The sequence below is a fragment of the Pavona decussata genome, unplaced genomic scaffold (assembly GCF_977016875.1).
Source record: "Pavona decussata unplaced genomic scaffold, jaPavDecu1.1 SCAFFOLD_270, whole genome shotgun sequence".
Lineage (NCBI taxonomy): Eukaryota > Metazoa > Cnidaria > Anthozoa > Scleractinia > Agariciidae > Pavona > Pavona decussata.
The window spans coordinates 791,855-808,986 of NW_028145672.1; the positions used below are offsets into that span (position 1 = coordinate 791,855).

General features: G+C 41.6%; 1 protein-coding gene across 2 annotated transcripts in view; it reads right to left on the minus strand.

The window, feature by feature from the left end:
* Positions 1-17,132, minus strand: part of LOC146455756 (Golgi-specific brefeldin A-resistance guanine nucleotide exchange factor 1-like) — a 111,329-nt gene that overhangs the window by 76,538 nt on the left and 17,659 nt on the right. For both annotated transcript variants that reach the window (XR_014858953.1, XM_085093866.1), the window contains exons 15-33: positions 16,956-17,130; positions 15,732-15,991; positions 14,867-15,069; positions 14,483-14,606; positions 13,459-13,581; positions 12,731-12,813; positions 11,700-11,763; positions 10,747-10,919; positions 9,987-10,086; positions 8,809-8,985; positions 8,064-8,128; positions 6,546-6,660; positions 6,279-6,350; positions 5,827-5,927; positions 5,082-5,156; positions 3,009-4,200; positions 2,314-2,415; positions 1,368-1,481; positions 382-721 (exon numbers count right to left, since the gene is read on the minus strand). Coding sequence is in view for 1 of the 2 variants with exons in the window: in XM_085093866.1 (XP_084949992.1) it covers positions 382-721; positions 1,368-1,481; positions 2,314-2,415; positions 3,009-4,200; positions 5,082-5,156; positions 5,827-5,927; positions 6,279-6,350; positions 6,546-6,660; positions 8,064-8,128; positions 8,809-8,985; positions 9,987-10,086; positions 10,747-10,919; positions 11,700-11,763; positions 12,731-12,813; positions 13,459-13,581; positions 14,483-14,606; positions 14,867-15,069; positions 15,732-15,991; positions 16,956-17,130 (3,658 nt within the window). In the remaining variant the exon portion in view is untranslated. The remainder of the gene's footprint in view (positions 1-381; positions 722-1,367; positions 1,482-2,313; positions 2,416-3,008; positions 4,201-5,081; positions 5,157-5,826; positions 5,928-6,278; positions 6,351-6,545; positions 6,661-8,063; positions 8,129-8,808; positions 8,986-9,986; positions 10,087-10,746; positions 10,920-11,699; positions 11,764-12,730; positions 12,814-13,458; positions 13,582-14,482; positions 14,607-14,866; positions 15,070-15,731; positions 15,992-16,955; positions 17,131-17,132) is intronic.

Genomic DNA, 17,132 nt, shown 5'->3' on the forward strand with positions numbered 1-17,132 from the left:
CACTGCTGCTAGATTAGTTAATAGGTCTAAGAAATGTGAACATATAACTCCGGTTCTTCAAAGACTGCACTGGCTTCCAGTCAAGGCCAGAATTGATTTCAAAATCCTAGTTCTCACATACAAAGCGCTTAATAATCTGGCTCCAGATTACATATCTGAACTCTTTTGCCCATATCTACCATCACGCCCATTAAGATCTGCTGACCAAAGGCTCTTAGCTACTCCTCGCTATAACACCAAGACTTAAACAATAAACAATAAACAATAAACATACAGTGCTGTGTCTTAGAAACGTTTCCAACAGAAATTGGACATTTAATGAAACAAAGTTGCCTGGCACCGAGCCAGATGATTTAAGCACAGTAAAGTACGGTATCGTACCTTCCACAGGCACACCAGGCAGCTCTGGCGCGGCAGGCCTGGGGTCTTCGGCCGTCACCTTCTCCGGCTCAGTCTTCACTTGAGCTATGTTGGCCGCGGGAGAATGACTCCGAGGCGTGAAGAGTTCCTGGCGCAGGTTGGGTAAAAAACAGTCGATTCTCTCCCACGTGACCTGCCAAAGGGCAGAGTACTTGTGAATCTCGGAATCAGTCCTCTTGTGTGTCTTGCGGTCGTCTGTGGACTGGGAATGAGCCGTAAGGGTGCACTCTTCTTCGTCAAATATCCCGGCTGTTGACATCACCAGCAACATGTTTTTAAGGGATTCAGGAATAGCTTCGAACTGTGAAGAGAAGCAGCACGCGTGATAAAGATACTTCTTACTGAAAGGTCTACAACGTAATCTTACATTCTTGGTATCATTAAAATAAAACAAGACGGCATAACCCGACAAAATAGACATGGACGCTCGCTTTAACATCCCCAGGAAAAAAATGACGACTCGTATTGGAAGAAAAGTCACAAAAGTAAAACTTATATTTTCAGGCCGTTGAAATCAAAACTCGGTCTCGTGTAAGTCCATGCATAAAGCAGTTCAAGACACAATTCAACAGGAATGATATCGCCGATAAAGGACATTTTGTTTGATATGATGTAAGCAGTTAAATTTCAATACGTACGCAAGCAAATTTTGATCGCCTATGGTAGTGTACATAAGTAAAAAAAAATGGAACTCGACTGTGCTAGTGTTTTTGTACCCTGAAAAAGACAGTAATATTAATTCTAAAGATTTCCTACTTATTTATTTGAAGGCACTGTACAGTTTATACATTTTTATCAACTTAGCAGTGTACATTAGTACCGCATATTTGTCCCAAGAACAGTGAGCAATACCTTACACGCTTCCTATCTCAGCATTAATATTCGTCAATTTTCAATGATGCGATAGAATAAGAATTATTAAAATATTAAGAAGTAACAGCATTCACCAATAGGTCGCTCTTGTCCGCATGCATGTACTTGTCCATGAAGTCCAGAATGGTGAGCCACAGGGCGGTGAAGGTGGACAGCGATAACAGCGGCGTCAGATGCTGAAGGAAAACCTGGATAACGATACGTAAAATTAATGACAAGCCTTTGAGGAAACGAGCTGATCCAGTGGTTCAAAAACATAACTACTCAGCATTTATTCCACGAGCGCGCGTTGGATATGAGATGGTAGATAGCCAACGAGGCACGAAGCGCCGAGTTGGCTATAATCTACTCGTATCCAACAAGAGTGAGAGAAATAACTTTTTTATTGAAAACAACCAAGAAATATTGCTAGATTTTGCTGATTTCGCTTTGCAAGATAGAACAACCAGAAGACAATTTAATGGTCGCTGTTTCTCCGCTATGGTATAATGGCTCATATTCCATGGCCACTAAGCCAATGAAATCTATGGAATTACATTATACAATGATCCAGTTTTTAATAAAACAAAATTATGCATGACCTTTTGGTTTAGTAATAATATGTCTATACAGAGGTCGAGCGATCAAACGCTTTTCAAGTCTATTAACTCTCTAGGGAAGTGGTGTTATACTAGAACAGGACACCAGGTTTGGTGGTCTCTGCCCGCACCCCCTTCCTAAACCTCAAAAGATGGTGTCTTTATGACATAGCCACCCCTCTATTCAGCAGTAAAAAATGACAATGAGATTCAATGATACGGGAGAGTCGTGAGCTCAACAGATTTTTTCTTTGCCCCGTACGATCTCCTATTTCCTTACCGGGGTTAACGCTCAGTGGGAAATTCATGGATTCACTTAGCACTAAAACATACCCTGCAGAGTTTTAAATTTTCTGATCCATCATTCGTTAATAAAGAAACCGGACTTACGGCATTCTGTTGCACCAAAGTAGTGATACTATAATCCTTACTTATTACTTACCTTGCACAGTAGGGTAGCGGCTCTCATGCGTGTCTCCTCCACACCCATTGGGTCCCCTGTGTTATTAACTTCCAACAGGCGAGCCAACATGGGAAACAGAACCTACCATAAAAAGATTAACCATGAGAACTATACCATGAAAGAAATATTTTTGCTTTTTCAGGAAATTTCTTTCCTTTGCCGCATTGTTAAGCACAGAAAAGGAAGAACACAATGCGTGCACAGCTAATTACATAAAATCAACAGGCAGATTATTCACACTCTACAGCGCGCGTTGGATATTGGATGCGCATAGCGCCTTGTTGGCTATAACCATCTCATATCCAACAAGCGTGAGTGGAATAATTGTATTATTAGTTGTTTTGTTGCCTTATTACTGACCATGTGATGGTACTTTTGGGAGAAGTCTCTTTTAGAATTGGTCACGCTGGCATGCATTCTTTACTTCCAAAAAGACAAAGGATTGATTCTCCTGAGAATATCACGTGGTTTGTACTGGGCAATTCGCATATAGAGCGAATAAAGTGTATTCCCCCTTAAACCTTCAAGTAGCACAACAACGGAGTCTAATGTATATATAAATATTGCCTCACAGTCAAGCTACAGCGAGGTAAAATACACAGCTGTTAGACAAAGTCTCGAGTGATGTATCACGTAAATATTCTACTACAAACAAAACTGTCATACAAACGTACCTTGTTGAAGCATGCTTCCCACTCCACCGCAGTCAGAGCTTGCAGATCATGAACCAACAAAGCGCGCTGAAGATAAGTAAGCGCCGACATCCTTACATCACGGCGCATGTCACAACACAACCGCGCTATTCCCTGCAACAGCGGACACCAGCACTTGCTCCATAGAAACTCCATGTTTTGATCACGTGCTGCTGTGACGTCAGCGACTTTACTCGGTTGTGATTGGCTGTTGTCATCCGGGGCTTCATCGAACAAGACTCGCCCATTCGTGTGAAGTGTGTACATAAGCTCGGTAAGCTGTAGCGACATGGCATCATACGTGTTGTTGATAGTTTCTACAATCTCCGCCTCGTCTTCGCTGGTTGCAGGGCTGCTGGTGGCCGACTTTGTTGATTTTCGTGTTTTCAAACTCGTCGGGCTGACCTTCCTTGATCGCCCAGATGGTGGTGCCGCTCCCTTTTTGCTATTCCGACCCCAGCTTCCTTTATAATCAGCTGCGTTTTCCTTAAACTGCCATCCATCTTGCCTATACCCTGCCCCGCCATTAAGACTTGCCTCTGAAAACACGCGAAGCGCGTGAACACACTGCAAATAATTCTCCTTTGTCACGTGAGTGTTATCACGGATTAAAAAAGCCAGGCTCTGGCATGATTTAACAAAAGATTTACTGTCATGTTTGTTTAGTTTAACTCCCACTGTTAATTCATACTGGTTTGCAGGTGAACTGTCCGAATCCTGTTTCGTGATCACCAGCCACGTGTCCCCTAAAATGCTCCCACCCAACCCCGAATCAGCCTCCACACTGGTAAACGAACCAACCTCGCTCTCCGAATTCGAAAGTCCTTCAGCAAACTCGTAATCTCCTGAGATCGAGTCACTGTCCGTATCCTTGGAAACCGTTGACGTGGCAACAGGACCGGAAGTGACGGTCGGCAGAGAAGCAGCAGCGCCGACGCATTCTAACAGCGTAAACACTGTGACCCAGTCTCTAGCGGCCGTTATGCTAGAGGCATTGGTCCTAATGAGTTCGTGAAGTCCGTAAGAAATTTGTCTGCCGCAAGCTTGGAGAACATTGTGCTTCATCAGTAGAAGGATTCGAAGGGTTAAAAGAACTTGACTGGAGACTTCTTCTTTGTGTAAAAGGCGGATTGCCAGCCGGAGTAAACCCACAACAGATCTTTCCACAATTGAACTGCCAGGAAAAAGGTCAAAAAGATCACTTTGGTTGAGAGTACATTCTTTAGGCCCGGCGAAGCGGACAATATAAACCAGAGAGAGTTAAGTCATGAATGACATTTCAAAGATTACCAAACAGCGTGACCTGGGGTATGACATTGATTGAAAGATTGACTGACTGACTGACTGACTGACTGACTGACGCACTCACTCACTCACTGACAGACATAAAGACAAACTGATTGATTGACTGACTGACTCACTGACAGACAGACAGACAAACTGATTGACTGACTGACTGACTGACTCACTGACAGACAGACAGACAGACAAACTGATTGACTGACTGACTGACTGACTGACTGACTGACTGACTGACTGAGACAGACAGACAGACTGACTGACTGACTGTTTGGTTTTCTCAACAGAGTCGGAGAAGGTAATTTGGCCACTGTAAAGAGATTCGAATGCTGACGTTTCGAGCGTTAGCCCTTCGGTTCGCTCTGACGAACATTTTGATTTCACTCCCCACCGACGCAGTACAGCAATTTCTTTAAAAACTAACACTCTTATCCATTTGACTGACTAACTGACTCACTGACTGACGGACGGACTAACTGACTGTTGGAAAGACTGACTGACTGACAAGCAGACTACTGAGAACTACTTAAGAGGGTATAAGTTAAATACCATTACCCCTTAGATTAAAAGATTGAAAGATTCCTAAGGATCCAATACTTTGTGTGTGAACCCATCCAAAAGCTGTTGGTATAAATGAAAATGGCTTGAACCCAAGAGTCATGTCATAAGCGCGTGAATTATGATTATCCGGATGAGTATAGTACTGAGAAGGACTGTTTGAGGTGACATTGTCGTTCACTAGGTATTCAATGTTACCTGTGTTGAGTTGCATTCACAAGGATGTTGGAAAGATGGTCCCTCACTGTCCCCCACAATGCTGACACACGATCCCTAAAAACAAAGAAGTGATTACTAGCTAAACGTACACATTAAATCGGATGCTCATGATCTGTTTAGCTCCAAAAGCCATCCTCTCATTGGGCAGGCGAGAGGGCCTCTTTTAGACAAAAGAGAATCAGGTCTTCTCATTATCTTGTTTCAGACTATTCCTGAGGTATCTGTGAGTTATAAATTTAGCTGTATCTCATGTGGAATTTGACTCTAAAGTGCAAAAATATTTAGCCAAATCAGTCACTTACTTTTGGCCAGCAAGTATCGTATTTTCCTCTGGAATTGCGTGACCTTTTCGGCTTGTCACGCAGTTATAAATCCCCCGCAAACGGAAAACTGTGAAAGAGACTAGCGCAGTAACTTTTGGCTAGTATAAGTCACGTATTTTCATCTGGAATTGCGTGACGTTTTCGGCTGGTCACGCAATTATAATCCCCCACGAAGGGAGAACTGTAAAAAGGACTACTAGTGGATCCCAAAGTCATTTCTTTTGGCCCAGTTTCCAATCGATCATCATTCGGATCTCTACAAAAGGCTAAACTACACCTTCAATTATACTCGGAAGTGGTCATCGGTGGCCTTCGGACAACTACGATGATCTCCCGCTATTTTTCGGAGAGTTGTTGCTACTAGAGAAATTCTCGAGAAAGCTGTGAAGTCTCGACATTACCTGTTTTGCAAAACGACTCTGACCAGAAGTTCAAGGAAGAAAACAGCAGCCTCCTCGTCATACGGATCTTGATTATCAACACTTGAATTATAAATCAGCACCTGAGGAAAACAAGCTTTGATGAAGATCTATACAATGGCCATCACACGATACACTAACAGGCACAGGAATAGATTGCAAGCAGTCCCTTTCTGGATAGTCAAGAGGTCCCGCGAAATAACCGAGCGATAAAAATTGGGGCGAACCAGCGGAGGGGGGCTTGGGGAGAGGCGGGAAAAAGGGACCTCTCCCCAGTCTCTTCTCGTTTATTTCTCCTCGCTCCAGTCTCGCTGCGCTGTGAGCGCACCGTCTCGACTAACCAGAAAGGGACTGCTTGCAGTCTAGCACGGGAAAGACAACAAAGCACAAATCTGTTCAAAAAGCAGTCAAGTAAACATTTAAAAGCTGATAACCTTCATTAGTTCATTCAGCGACTCCGGCCTCAAAAACTTGCTCTCTGAGATGAGGAGTTCCGGGTGACAGTCCTGAGATGAAAGAAGGAAACAATTCGAATTAAATAACCATTTCAATAATAGCTGGCATGCTGATTGTTTTCATACAGCCTAATTTAGCCTTGGCTCGATCTCCAGACGTTTTGTGCAGACAAGCAGACGAACAGTACTCGCTAAACAGCTGAAAATCGAGCACTGGACAAACCAGCATCAGTCAGCTGTTCTTACCCTGATGCAGTTATGCGCTTGTTTCTGTGCCTCCTTGTCTTCTGTCGTCTGTCCTCTGTTACTCGCTGGCTCTGGATTCATCAAGTACCACCATGAGAATATCGACGTTTCCTGCCTGTGAAACGAGAATAAGATCTGAAGTGAAGGGCGCTTGCCATTTGTCACAACTGGCCAGCCAGACAGGTCGGTTCGTAAACGGATTGTACCAAGTAGAAGAACTGGGACGAGTTGCACAAAACTTAACGGCGGGCGTAAATGCTATCGTCAGACTTTAAAATACTGAATGTGACCGGCTGAAGGTCTGGCGTTGGCAGTTACGCCTGACGTTAAATTTCATGCAACTCACCCGATTCTTCGAATCATTCTGAAAGCAACGTGTGTGTCATTTTGAAAGAATTCAAAACAGTGGCATATAAACTGTCGTTCAAATTGGAGCATTTCGGTTTGCGAAATGATCGATCTGGCTCTCCTGCTCTGGAAAATGGAAAGTGCGCTAAGGCTTCCTTAAAGGGACAGTGTCACCAATTTTTTGTGTCACTTTGAATAGCCAAACAAACTTATTTGCATTGGTGGAATCGTCACAATAACGATTCAGTTGTGTAAACAATAACCCTACTAGTGCACGGAAACTAGTATTAATTATCTTTGGCTGCAGATGGCTAGGATGGAAACGGATTGCAATTTTGAAAAAATTGGCCAATTTCTTCAAGTTCTTCCTGTGTATTGTAGAGAAGTCGCTTCCTCAGTATTTTCTCTCCAATGCTCTAAGAACAATTTCATGTTGGAAAAAAGGTTCGTTGTCAAATATTTGAGCTGTTTTGACTAAAATACAGCAAAATCGCCCCTTTAAACGAGAAAGCGTTATTGCGGAGGTATATGTGAAAAAAATGTTATTTTTAAGCCTGGCTCCAGTTGTTCAAAGGTCGGATAACTTTATCCTGTGGATAAGTCACTATCCGACAGTTTCAATCTGTGCAAATATTTCAGTATTTCCCCTTGCACAAGCGAATATGCATACTCCAACCACAGTTAAGTGTGGGGGTGTACGAAAACCTTGGACAACGTTTAATGTGAAGTATATTTTAGACCCTGAATAGTGCCTTATCCAGCGGATAAAGTTATCCGGCCTTTGAACAACTGGGGCCTGGTGAATAAATGATGGCTGTATATATTTTTTGGTCCGCGACACAGGCATACTCGAAAAAGAAACAGTATGCCTATGACATTGACCAATTAATAAATCCATCACACATTTCTACTGCTTCTCCGTGTTCGTGCACAGTAAAAATCTACTGCGAAAAGACCCCGAGCCCAAATTTTACCCGTGCACACAACAACTGCTGCTTGCTTGAAAAAAACGAGAGAAAACGACCCAGATAACGACGTTTCCGAAACAATGTTTCGTTGCTCGTTTGAAGGTGTTGTGGTCTGCTTGACAAGCAGAGTACAATCTCTAATTCTATATCTGTTAAAAGAAAAGACAGTTTAAAAACTGCCATCCTGCCTTCTGTCACACACCTTGTAGATGGCAATTCTTCTGGTAGAAGACTTATCCTACCACTGGCTTCGACAAAGTCCTCAGCCTAAAATTCACAAAAAGGAACGAGACATGCTTTACCACAACGAAACGAGCAACACACAATGGCCCAAGCGAACTGGCGACACTGCTTACATGAATGCAAACATTTGGTGGTAAGATAAAAGTTTTGACGCCATCACCAATGACACAAATAATGGATCAGAGAATTAAATCTGCAGTGTAAGTTAAAGTACTATAATGAACCCATGAGCGTTAGTCGTAGTAAGGAAATGGTTCGATTCCAGCCGAGGTCAAATATTTTTTTATTTGCCACGTGCGGTCTCCCATTTTCTTTCTTATATGTATGCTAACCGTCAGTGTGATTAATTAAAGATAATTATGCCAATTATTAGCACGATTAATTTTGGATAAGTACGTCAAAAGTCAACGTGATTAATTACTGATAATTATGTCAAATAGCAGCGTTATAAGATCATAATAATTACGTAAAATGAGGGCGTGATCAATGATAATTATGTCAAATAGGAGCGTAATTAATTAGGGATAATTATGCCAGATATCAACGTAAATTTAAAATATAAGGTAATTATGACAAATACCACTGTGATTTAATTAACAATAATTATGTCAAATATTAGGGTGATTAATTAATTTTTTTTTGGGGGGGGGGGGGGAGGGTGATTAATTAATGATGATTATGTCAAATTATGTGTATCTCAGTACCTCGACCAATGTCTTGGGCAGCATTTTGGCTTTGAACAGTTGAAGCATACAATCCATAATGTTTTTCCAGCCTTCTCGAAGGATATCTCCATGGCGATGAGCTAAAGCGAACAGAGTTCTAGCGGACTGCTGTGCCTTGAGATTTCTACCAAATGACACGGGGAGGCTTTCACCAGTCTAGGAATGAAAAGAGCGACTTATCTACTGATTTGAAATGACAATATAGATAGAGAGATGATTGGCTAAAAATGAAAGAAGGGGTGGAGGGGAGGGAGGGAGGGAAGTAACTCACTTATGTAAACCATATAGGTATGTATGGCGCCAATAGGCTATAGATTTTAACCAGTTTTGGTCTGAAAGTCTGAAAACAGGGATGGAGTTTAGAAAACCAGGCTCCAGTTGTTCAAAGGCCGGATAACTTTGTCCCATGGATAAGTCACTATCCGACAGTTTCAATCTGTGCAAAGATTTCAGTACGTATTTCCTCGTGCACAAGCGAATATGCACACTCTAACCACAGCTTACTTTGGGAGCGTACGAAAACCTTGGACAACATTTAACGTGGAGTATATTTTAGACCCTGAAGAGTGCATTATCCAGCGGATAAAGTTATCTGGCCTTTGGACAACTGGCGCCAGGTCTGAAAAAGGGTTCCGGAAGATAACATATTTTGGTCTGACATAATCTGAGATTATTGGCTAACAAAGACGAGATTGGGGGGAGGGGTGCTCCCCATATAGGGGATGGGTTTTTTCTTTTTTTTGGCTGCTTTCGACTGAAACAGGGTATAGATTTTAATTATTTTGATCTGAAAGTCTGAAAACGGGTATACATTCGAGAAACCAGGTCTGAAAATAGGAATGAATGTTAGAGACCAGAGGTGAGTTGCATAAAATTTAACGTCGGCCGTAACTGCTAACACCAGACCTTCAGCCCAGTCACATTCAGTATTTTAACGTCTGACGATTGCATTTACGCGCGGCGTTAAGTTTTGTGCAAACTTCCCAGGTGTGAAAAAGGGTACCAGAAAATTACATATTTTGGTCTGAAATAGAGTCATGGTTTAGAGAAGCGAGCCATGCATCCCCACCAAAAATTCCGTACACTCTCCGGGGAAGATATATACAATGGACCAAAGAGGTTTCAACCGACAGGAGTAAAATGGATTTGTTACTCACCTCTGGTGGTATAAGTAAGGTGGTAAATTTACACAGTGAGATGACTAGATTGTCAAACACATCTGACAGGCTGTAGTGAGCTGAAATCAACGCACATTTTCTGAAACAAACAAGCAAAAATATAACTATGGGCACAGTGTATTGAAATAAGTTTCCCAGGGAGGTCAAACCTAGGGCCTTGCAGGGAAGGGTGGGGATTTGATTCAGATTTACCAGCCTTGTCTCTACTTAACATTTCAGGGGAGTGCTTACTTACCTCGGGGAGGGGGGAGGGGGATGGTCGTCTCTCCAGAAAACTACAGCAACTACAACTGACTGATGATGGGATTATTTAGGAGACGGAAAGGAAAACATGGCGTTATAAAACAGTGCATTCTTCGGTATTTTCTCGGGTTCACGCCCTTCGCCTTCACCTCAATGAACGGTTCCATCACAGCTGACTGCTGTTGCAATTGTTAAAAATTCCCGTGACCAACCCCCTCTTCCCCCCCCCCCCCCCAAAAAAAAAAATTAACTCACAATCCCCTGCTCGTACCACACTCCCTGCAGGAAATTTAAGGGTTTATAAAGATATCAAGAACCACTAAATTCAACCGTTATTTTTATTTTTTATTTTGGCGGAGGAGGGGGGTGCCCAATCCGTCCTTGTGAATTTCACAGCGATCCATTAACAAGGCAATCCTTATACGACAATGTCTAGCATACTGCTAGGAATTGAACTTAGCTACTCATCAGTTGCCACCCTAAGCAAGGATTTTACCTGAATCCCACAATAGCCTTTTGTACCACGCTCTTTTCCAGTCCATTGTCGTACACATAGGATAGAGCCGCGACTGTCGGACCCCAGATGATAAGAAACAAGTCTTGATCAAAACTACTGCCGATACCATGAATGTACTTCCCTTCAGGAGTGCCGCAACGACGCAACAAAACCTGTTTGATAAAACACAAACAATTTGTAAAACAAAACAGGTTGTTTTACCTCCCAACTCAGATACGTTCTCTGATTGGAGGAGAACGTGTCACGCGCCATGAGTCAAAACTCACCAACTCCCTACAGAAACAACAGCTTGAACTTTCGACTCGCACGTGATCAAGTCGTGCACCTTGAAACCCCGGCAAATTTGTGTGCCAGCCCGTGTCAAGAAAATATTTTTTTGCAGTCATGACACTATTTTTGAGTTGGGAGGTATAACAAACACTTAATGACTGGCCCCACGGGAAACAGAGAGTTTTGTTTCCCCTCGACCCTCAATGTTAACTCACCATTTCCCTTGGAGCCAGTCATTAAGTGCGTAGTGTAACGCAATCGTGTTTTGCTCCGTATGGCCATCCCGTGCGCGGCGCAAGCTAACCGTAAAACTTGGTTTGAAGCGAATTTCTCTACAGACATAAGTAAAGCTATATTACAAATGGTTGAGGATTCTTTTTTTATTAGTTAATTCCTTTGTATTCAATAGAATTAATTCAGCTGAGCCCACTTCACTTAGCTGCTCTTCAGCGAAGCCCTGCAATGCGAAGACAGCTGTGAGCTACGACGCAACAAAACCTGTTTAATAGACGGCGGATAGAGAGGAGTTGAACGTTATTTATCATGAAAACCAAACCTTTCCTTTCTACTCATTGGATTGTAGAGTGTAAAGCAAATGGGACGTAAACGAACCAGAACTCTTGAACTCACGACCCAGGCAAATTCTGTAAAATGACCCTCACCTTCCATTCATAATTTTCTTTAATTTTCCCACTTCTCTCAGCCGGCATCACAATCTCTTCATTCCTGTTGGAGTTAAGGTTCAGATGTTAAAAGCGGATTTTGCGTGGAAAATCAACACCATTTGGGTATCTCTAACATACCGTTATCGTTCTTTGCGAGCGCTTATATTCGAAGTTTCAAAACCTTTTCTCCCATTACCTCCTCCCTTCTACTACAGTAAAAACTTGCAACTAAGAACCTACAATTTTGGGAAGTAGCCTAAACAGGTTCTTATATAAAAGGTAGTTGACGCAATTTTAGGCTACTTAGGTTCTTAAAATAGGTTCTTAATTCTGGAGAAAAGCAAATAAAACTCAGCTGCAAAACAAGATGGTAATTGGCCTATTTTCTATTTTCTAACTCTGTTCAGAACACCAACACAATATCTTAGGGACTTTGTCAAGCACTAAATTTAAGTGACCACTTTTTACAGTGTTATATTGTTCAGACTTTATTAGTGTGGTAATCTTCATATTGCTGTGTAAATTTACATAATGTCTTACACTCTTTTTTTATTATAAAACCCCTCATTTTTACAGTAATGAGAATCTGCTTTTTACTTCAAATAGGATTCTTGCACTGCAGCTGTAATGTACTAATATGATTTTAGAAAATAAGAACTGGTTTTCAATTTTTAGGCTAAATAGGTTCTTGTTTATAGGGGGTATAAAATCTAAATTTTAGGCTAACTGGTTCTTACTTTCCAGGTTCTTAGTTGCGGGGGTTTACTGTATTACGCCTCCCAGTAAATCACAAAACAGCACAGCAACTCCGCTTACTAATGAAACCATTGCGTATGACTTGTGCTCAGTGCATCTCTGTCACTATGAGTTGCGGTGACATGAGTATTTGAGAGTTGATGGGAAGGTTGAAAGAGGTTCTCCTCTTCCCATAAAGCCCCGCGTCCGAGAACCAGAGAGGAGGCGAGTCGGTCGAAACGTATTTCACGCCCAGATTAGCGATTGATAACACTACAAAATCGCGTTGTTACCTTATGGCGTGGTATACTTCTTCCAACATGCTGGCTTTGAAGTCATTTGAACCATTAGTCTTTCTAAGATTTTTCTTGAAGTCCTACAAAAGACAAAAGGCAAAATTAAGCTTACTTATCTGTAGTTTCAACACATTCTCTGGATTATCATATTACTGGAAATTTGGTGACATATAAACCTCCGCCTCTAGAAATTTGGTTCAATTGATAACACAAATAAACAAGTCGCTTTTGTATCATACAGAACAAATTCCAGAAAATTTGCCAAATGTTGCCCTCTAAAATCAGTGAATGAAGTTCTCCGGAAGTCTGTTGTCACGAAGTAATTTCGTTTTTCATTAATTGTACAACGCACATTGAATAATTCGCAGACACGTTTTTGTTGTTTATATGTTAAACTAGCTACTGTCCAAATTTGAAGGCAAACGAACAAATTCCCTTTAAGTTTTAGCTCTTTAAAGTGTCTCCTCCAAGTAAAAAAAATTGATTTGAGAAAACAGTGCTAAAACATTCGGCAATTCATTTTATTTCAAAATTCTTGGTATGGTTTGATAGCCAGCTCTACAAGCTTTAATTTGATATATGGGTTTAGGTATCTACAGTTTAAACTGGACGAACTACATCGCCGCTACATCGCTTGGACGCGAGACACCTCTAAAGGTATAAGGTAACCTTAAGCGACAATATTGCAATAAAATCATCGATAAAATTTTTGGAACTGACTATACCTCGCATGTCATTGGCTTCTGCTGTTTAATGTTGGCATTGTGTTGATCAACATTCAGCATAATAACAGCATAACACAGTGTAAACACCGCATCTTTGTTAGCATACGGCTCGGGGTTACCTTCCTGCAAGACATAAATGAGACATAAACAACATGAGAAATGGGATTGGACTCAATATTTTGTTCATTTGGACAGCAAATACGAACATTTGCCAGCAAAAATCTCGACTTTTAATGGAATCAAAGCGAAGAGCTGAATTGTGGCAAGTCTGAAAATATTAGTTTTTTTCAGTTATTAAAAATTATGTTGTTTTCTGACGAGTGTTTTGAGGACGGTGGCTCCATACTACTGCGCATACGCTTTGCGCATCTCGGGTTGGTCCGATTAAGTCCGATTTCTTAAGGATGGTGCATACCCCAGTTCGACCTCTATTAAGCGGCCACCCCGGGGACTTTGAAAACTGGCCGCTTAATGGAGGTTGGCCGTTGAATAGAGGTATCGAATACAGCACTTTACTGACAAAATAATAATTCGGGACTTTGGAAAGTGGCCGCTTAATGGAGAGTGGCCGCTTAATACGTGGCCGCTTAGTAGAGGTCCGACTGTAATTCAAAGGTATTTTTGCGTGGTTTTTCACTACGGGGGGGAAGAAGATCTTCGCGAGGGCTATTGAAAACAAGAAAGAAAACAGGGTGTAACCACCCATTTTTCAGAGAGAATTAAGCTTCAATTTAGAAAACCTCCAATAACATCATGTACAGTATTTTTAAGCTTTTTAGAATAGTTGCATAATTATCTCTGAAAAATGTGTGGTTACCCGTAAGACCTCCTTTTCCCGCACCGTACTTAATAAGCGCCATCCTCAGACATGTGCAGAACGCACCAAAAAGATGTGGCACAAGCTGCAACCAAGCGGGTAGCTAGAACAATGGAAAAACTGCTCAGTACTCATTGGTACATGAGATAGGGCGTAACGTTGATTCCCCTCCCTAACAAACTTGTCCACATTAAGTTGTCGACTTACATAAAATAGTTCAGAGAAGAACTCAATGATGTGTTCAATAACAGGACTTTCTCCGGGCAGACGAAAACTCTCCAGGAACGAACGAAGGGCTTCGTCCACTCTCAAGTCATGGAAATGAAAAGATCTGAAAAAAAAAAATCACAACGATAAAAACGATGGCAACCACGACGACGACGATGATGATGGTGATAACAATGATGATGATGATGATGATGATGATGATGATAATGATGATGATGATGATGATGATGACGATGATGATGATGACGATGATGATGATGATAATGATGATGACGACGACGATAGTGTTGATGATAAGAAGTTCGAGATTTGAGCCTCTGAGAAGTTGACAGAAAAAGATCTAGGCAGCCATGGAAACGTTACCTCACAAAAGCCTCAAGAATACGGCTGTTCTTCTTATCGCCAATGTAGTCACCAATGGTCTTCTTGTCCAGGCGGGGATTTTCACGCAGGAATTTCGCCATTTCCTCGGGGTTAAGCGGAGAGGAGAGCAGGCCGTGCTCTTGGAGGAATTCAATTCCCTTCTTGGGCTTGTTATTAAACTGCTCAGTGCCAGCTTGCAAAATCTAAAAAAATCAATCAATCAATCAATCGATCTTTTTTTCGAAACTAGTTGGACTTTCGATATTGCTTCAGTCAGGAAGGTTCGAGTTCGAATCCCAGGCAAGTTTGCTCTCTCCAGTCATTTACTTTCCTCTTAAATTGAGAAAATTCGGCTCCAGCTAATTTTTAGGGTACGAAAAAATTGCCCTACATTAACTGCAAGATTTATGCTGTGAGTTATGTTTCAAATTAGTGAAAGATGGGCTGTCTTGGATTTTTGTTGCGGTGCACACGACTTTTATTAATCATTCGGCCCGGTAATGTTGTTGAACTAAACGTTTGCGGATGTGATGCAACTTCAGTAGATAGAGCGGTTTTCGGTTGGTTGTCGAAAATAATTTTGCGTTTGTTTTGGTTTTTGCCTCACTCTACTCTGTGAATGGTTTGCAAAACTCGCACCACTTTCTTAACCAATGAGAAACAACATCCAAACCAAACGTGACTTGCACGCAAGCGTTTTCCCGCGCTTGGCGCCGGTGACATGTTTTTGCCTCGAATTTTGATTGGTTCATCGCGCTGTTTACGTCTGTTGTGATTGGCCAGAGTAATTACTTAGGTTTTGGTTCTACGGCGCTCAAATGAAAACCGCTGCAATAAACTCAAGAGAAAAAATATCATTTTTTACCTTCTTTCTCTGCCTGAGCTTAGCCAGAGTGTCAGCCGTTGGCAGCTGAGAAGAATACATTAAACCTATGCTTGAATAAAGCAGCTTGTCATTTGTAAGATTAGTATCGGCACTCTTTGAAGCACTCTCTTGGATCCCAGATTCCTCTGATACCACCCCCACGGTCATTTTCTTGGCCATAGCAAAGCCAGATGTGGGAGGAGAGGGTGGGGACAAAGGCGGTGAATCGCAATTTTCATCTGTTCCCGAGTCATCGTCACCTAAAGTAAATATAAAACTGAGATTTAGACTCGCGGTTTTTTTTTTTTTTTTTTTTTTTTTTTTTTTTTTTTTTTTTTTTTTTAATGGGTACATGCATGAGTATAGCATTTATTTATTATCATTTATTTGCCTTACTAAAAAAAAAAATCATTCAATTTACAAGTCAAGGTAATGGCGAGGAGACCTCAAGAACCACCAGGCTTATAAGAGAGGCCACTTCGGCTGTTATTAATAAATAGAAAATATGATGCTGGGTTAGTCCGGCTTGGCTAATTCAAAATTTTACAGATAAAAACTGCAACATTTTTTCCTTAAGGGTGAAAAAAACAAGACTAAGAAGTAATTGATATTGGGAGAGTGTTCCAGCATAGTACAAATTAACTCTGGCCTTTGATGCTTATGCTTAACTACTAAATTTTACTAAGAAACTGAAAACAGGGCCAAATGTTGGATAAACATGGTCCCGTGGTCATTTCTGCCGTTCACCGTTTGCCGTAAAGGTATATCTTAATCTCTCTGTAATTCAAATTGCATGGAGCAAACTAGCATCGAGATTCGTCTCAGAAAATAGCTTTATCACTCTTTTCATACCCGAAATTTCATGACGACTTGGCCAACATGAAATGAGACTTTTCAGCCCAGCGTCAAACTTTTTTTCAGTGATTTGCAAACTCCTTTTTTTCAAAGCATCTCTTCATGAAGCCAGGTAGAGATTTCAGTACCCCAAACTGGCCTGAAAACTGCGACGTCAATCTCGTAGTGATCAGCTAATCCAGAAATTCAGAAAAATTCGCCCACGGCGAGGTTAACTCACCCACATGATTAGCCTTCCTTATACCTAGCAGGGTGGGGTGGGGATTGGGTAATGTTGGAAATGACTGATGCACTCTCTCAGTTGAGCTCAGATTTTTCAAGCAGACTCAGCATTTTCAGCTTTTTTTTTTTATGTGCATCAAATGTCACCTGTCTTCTCCTTCTTCTTCTTTTGAGTTCCATCCGAAATGTTCTCTGCAATAGCGTTCTCCACTGTGTTCAACAGCTGCGAATGACAGTGTCCTTCAATACTCTGCACCACGGCAAGAAGAGCGTCAAGGGCCAGGATATGCACACTATAAAGACTTCCAGCTGGGAATGCATTCT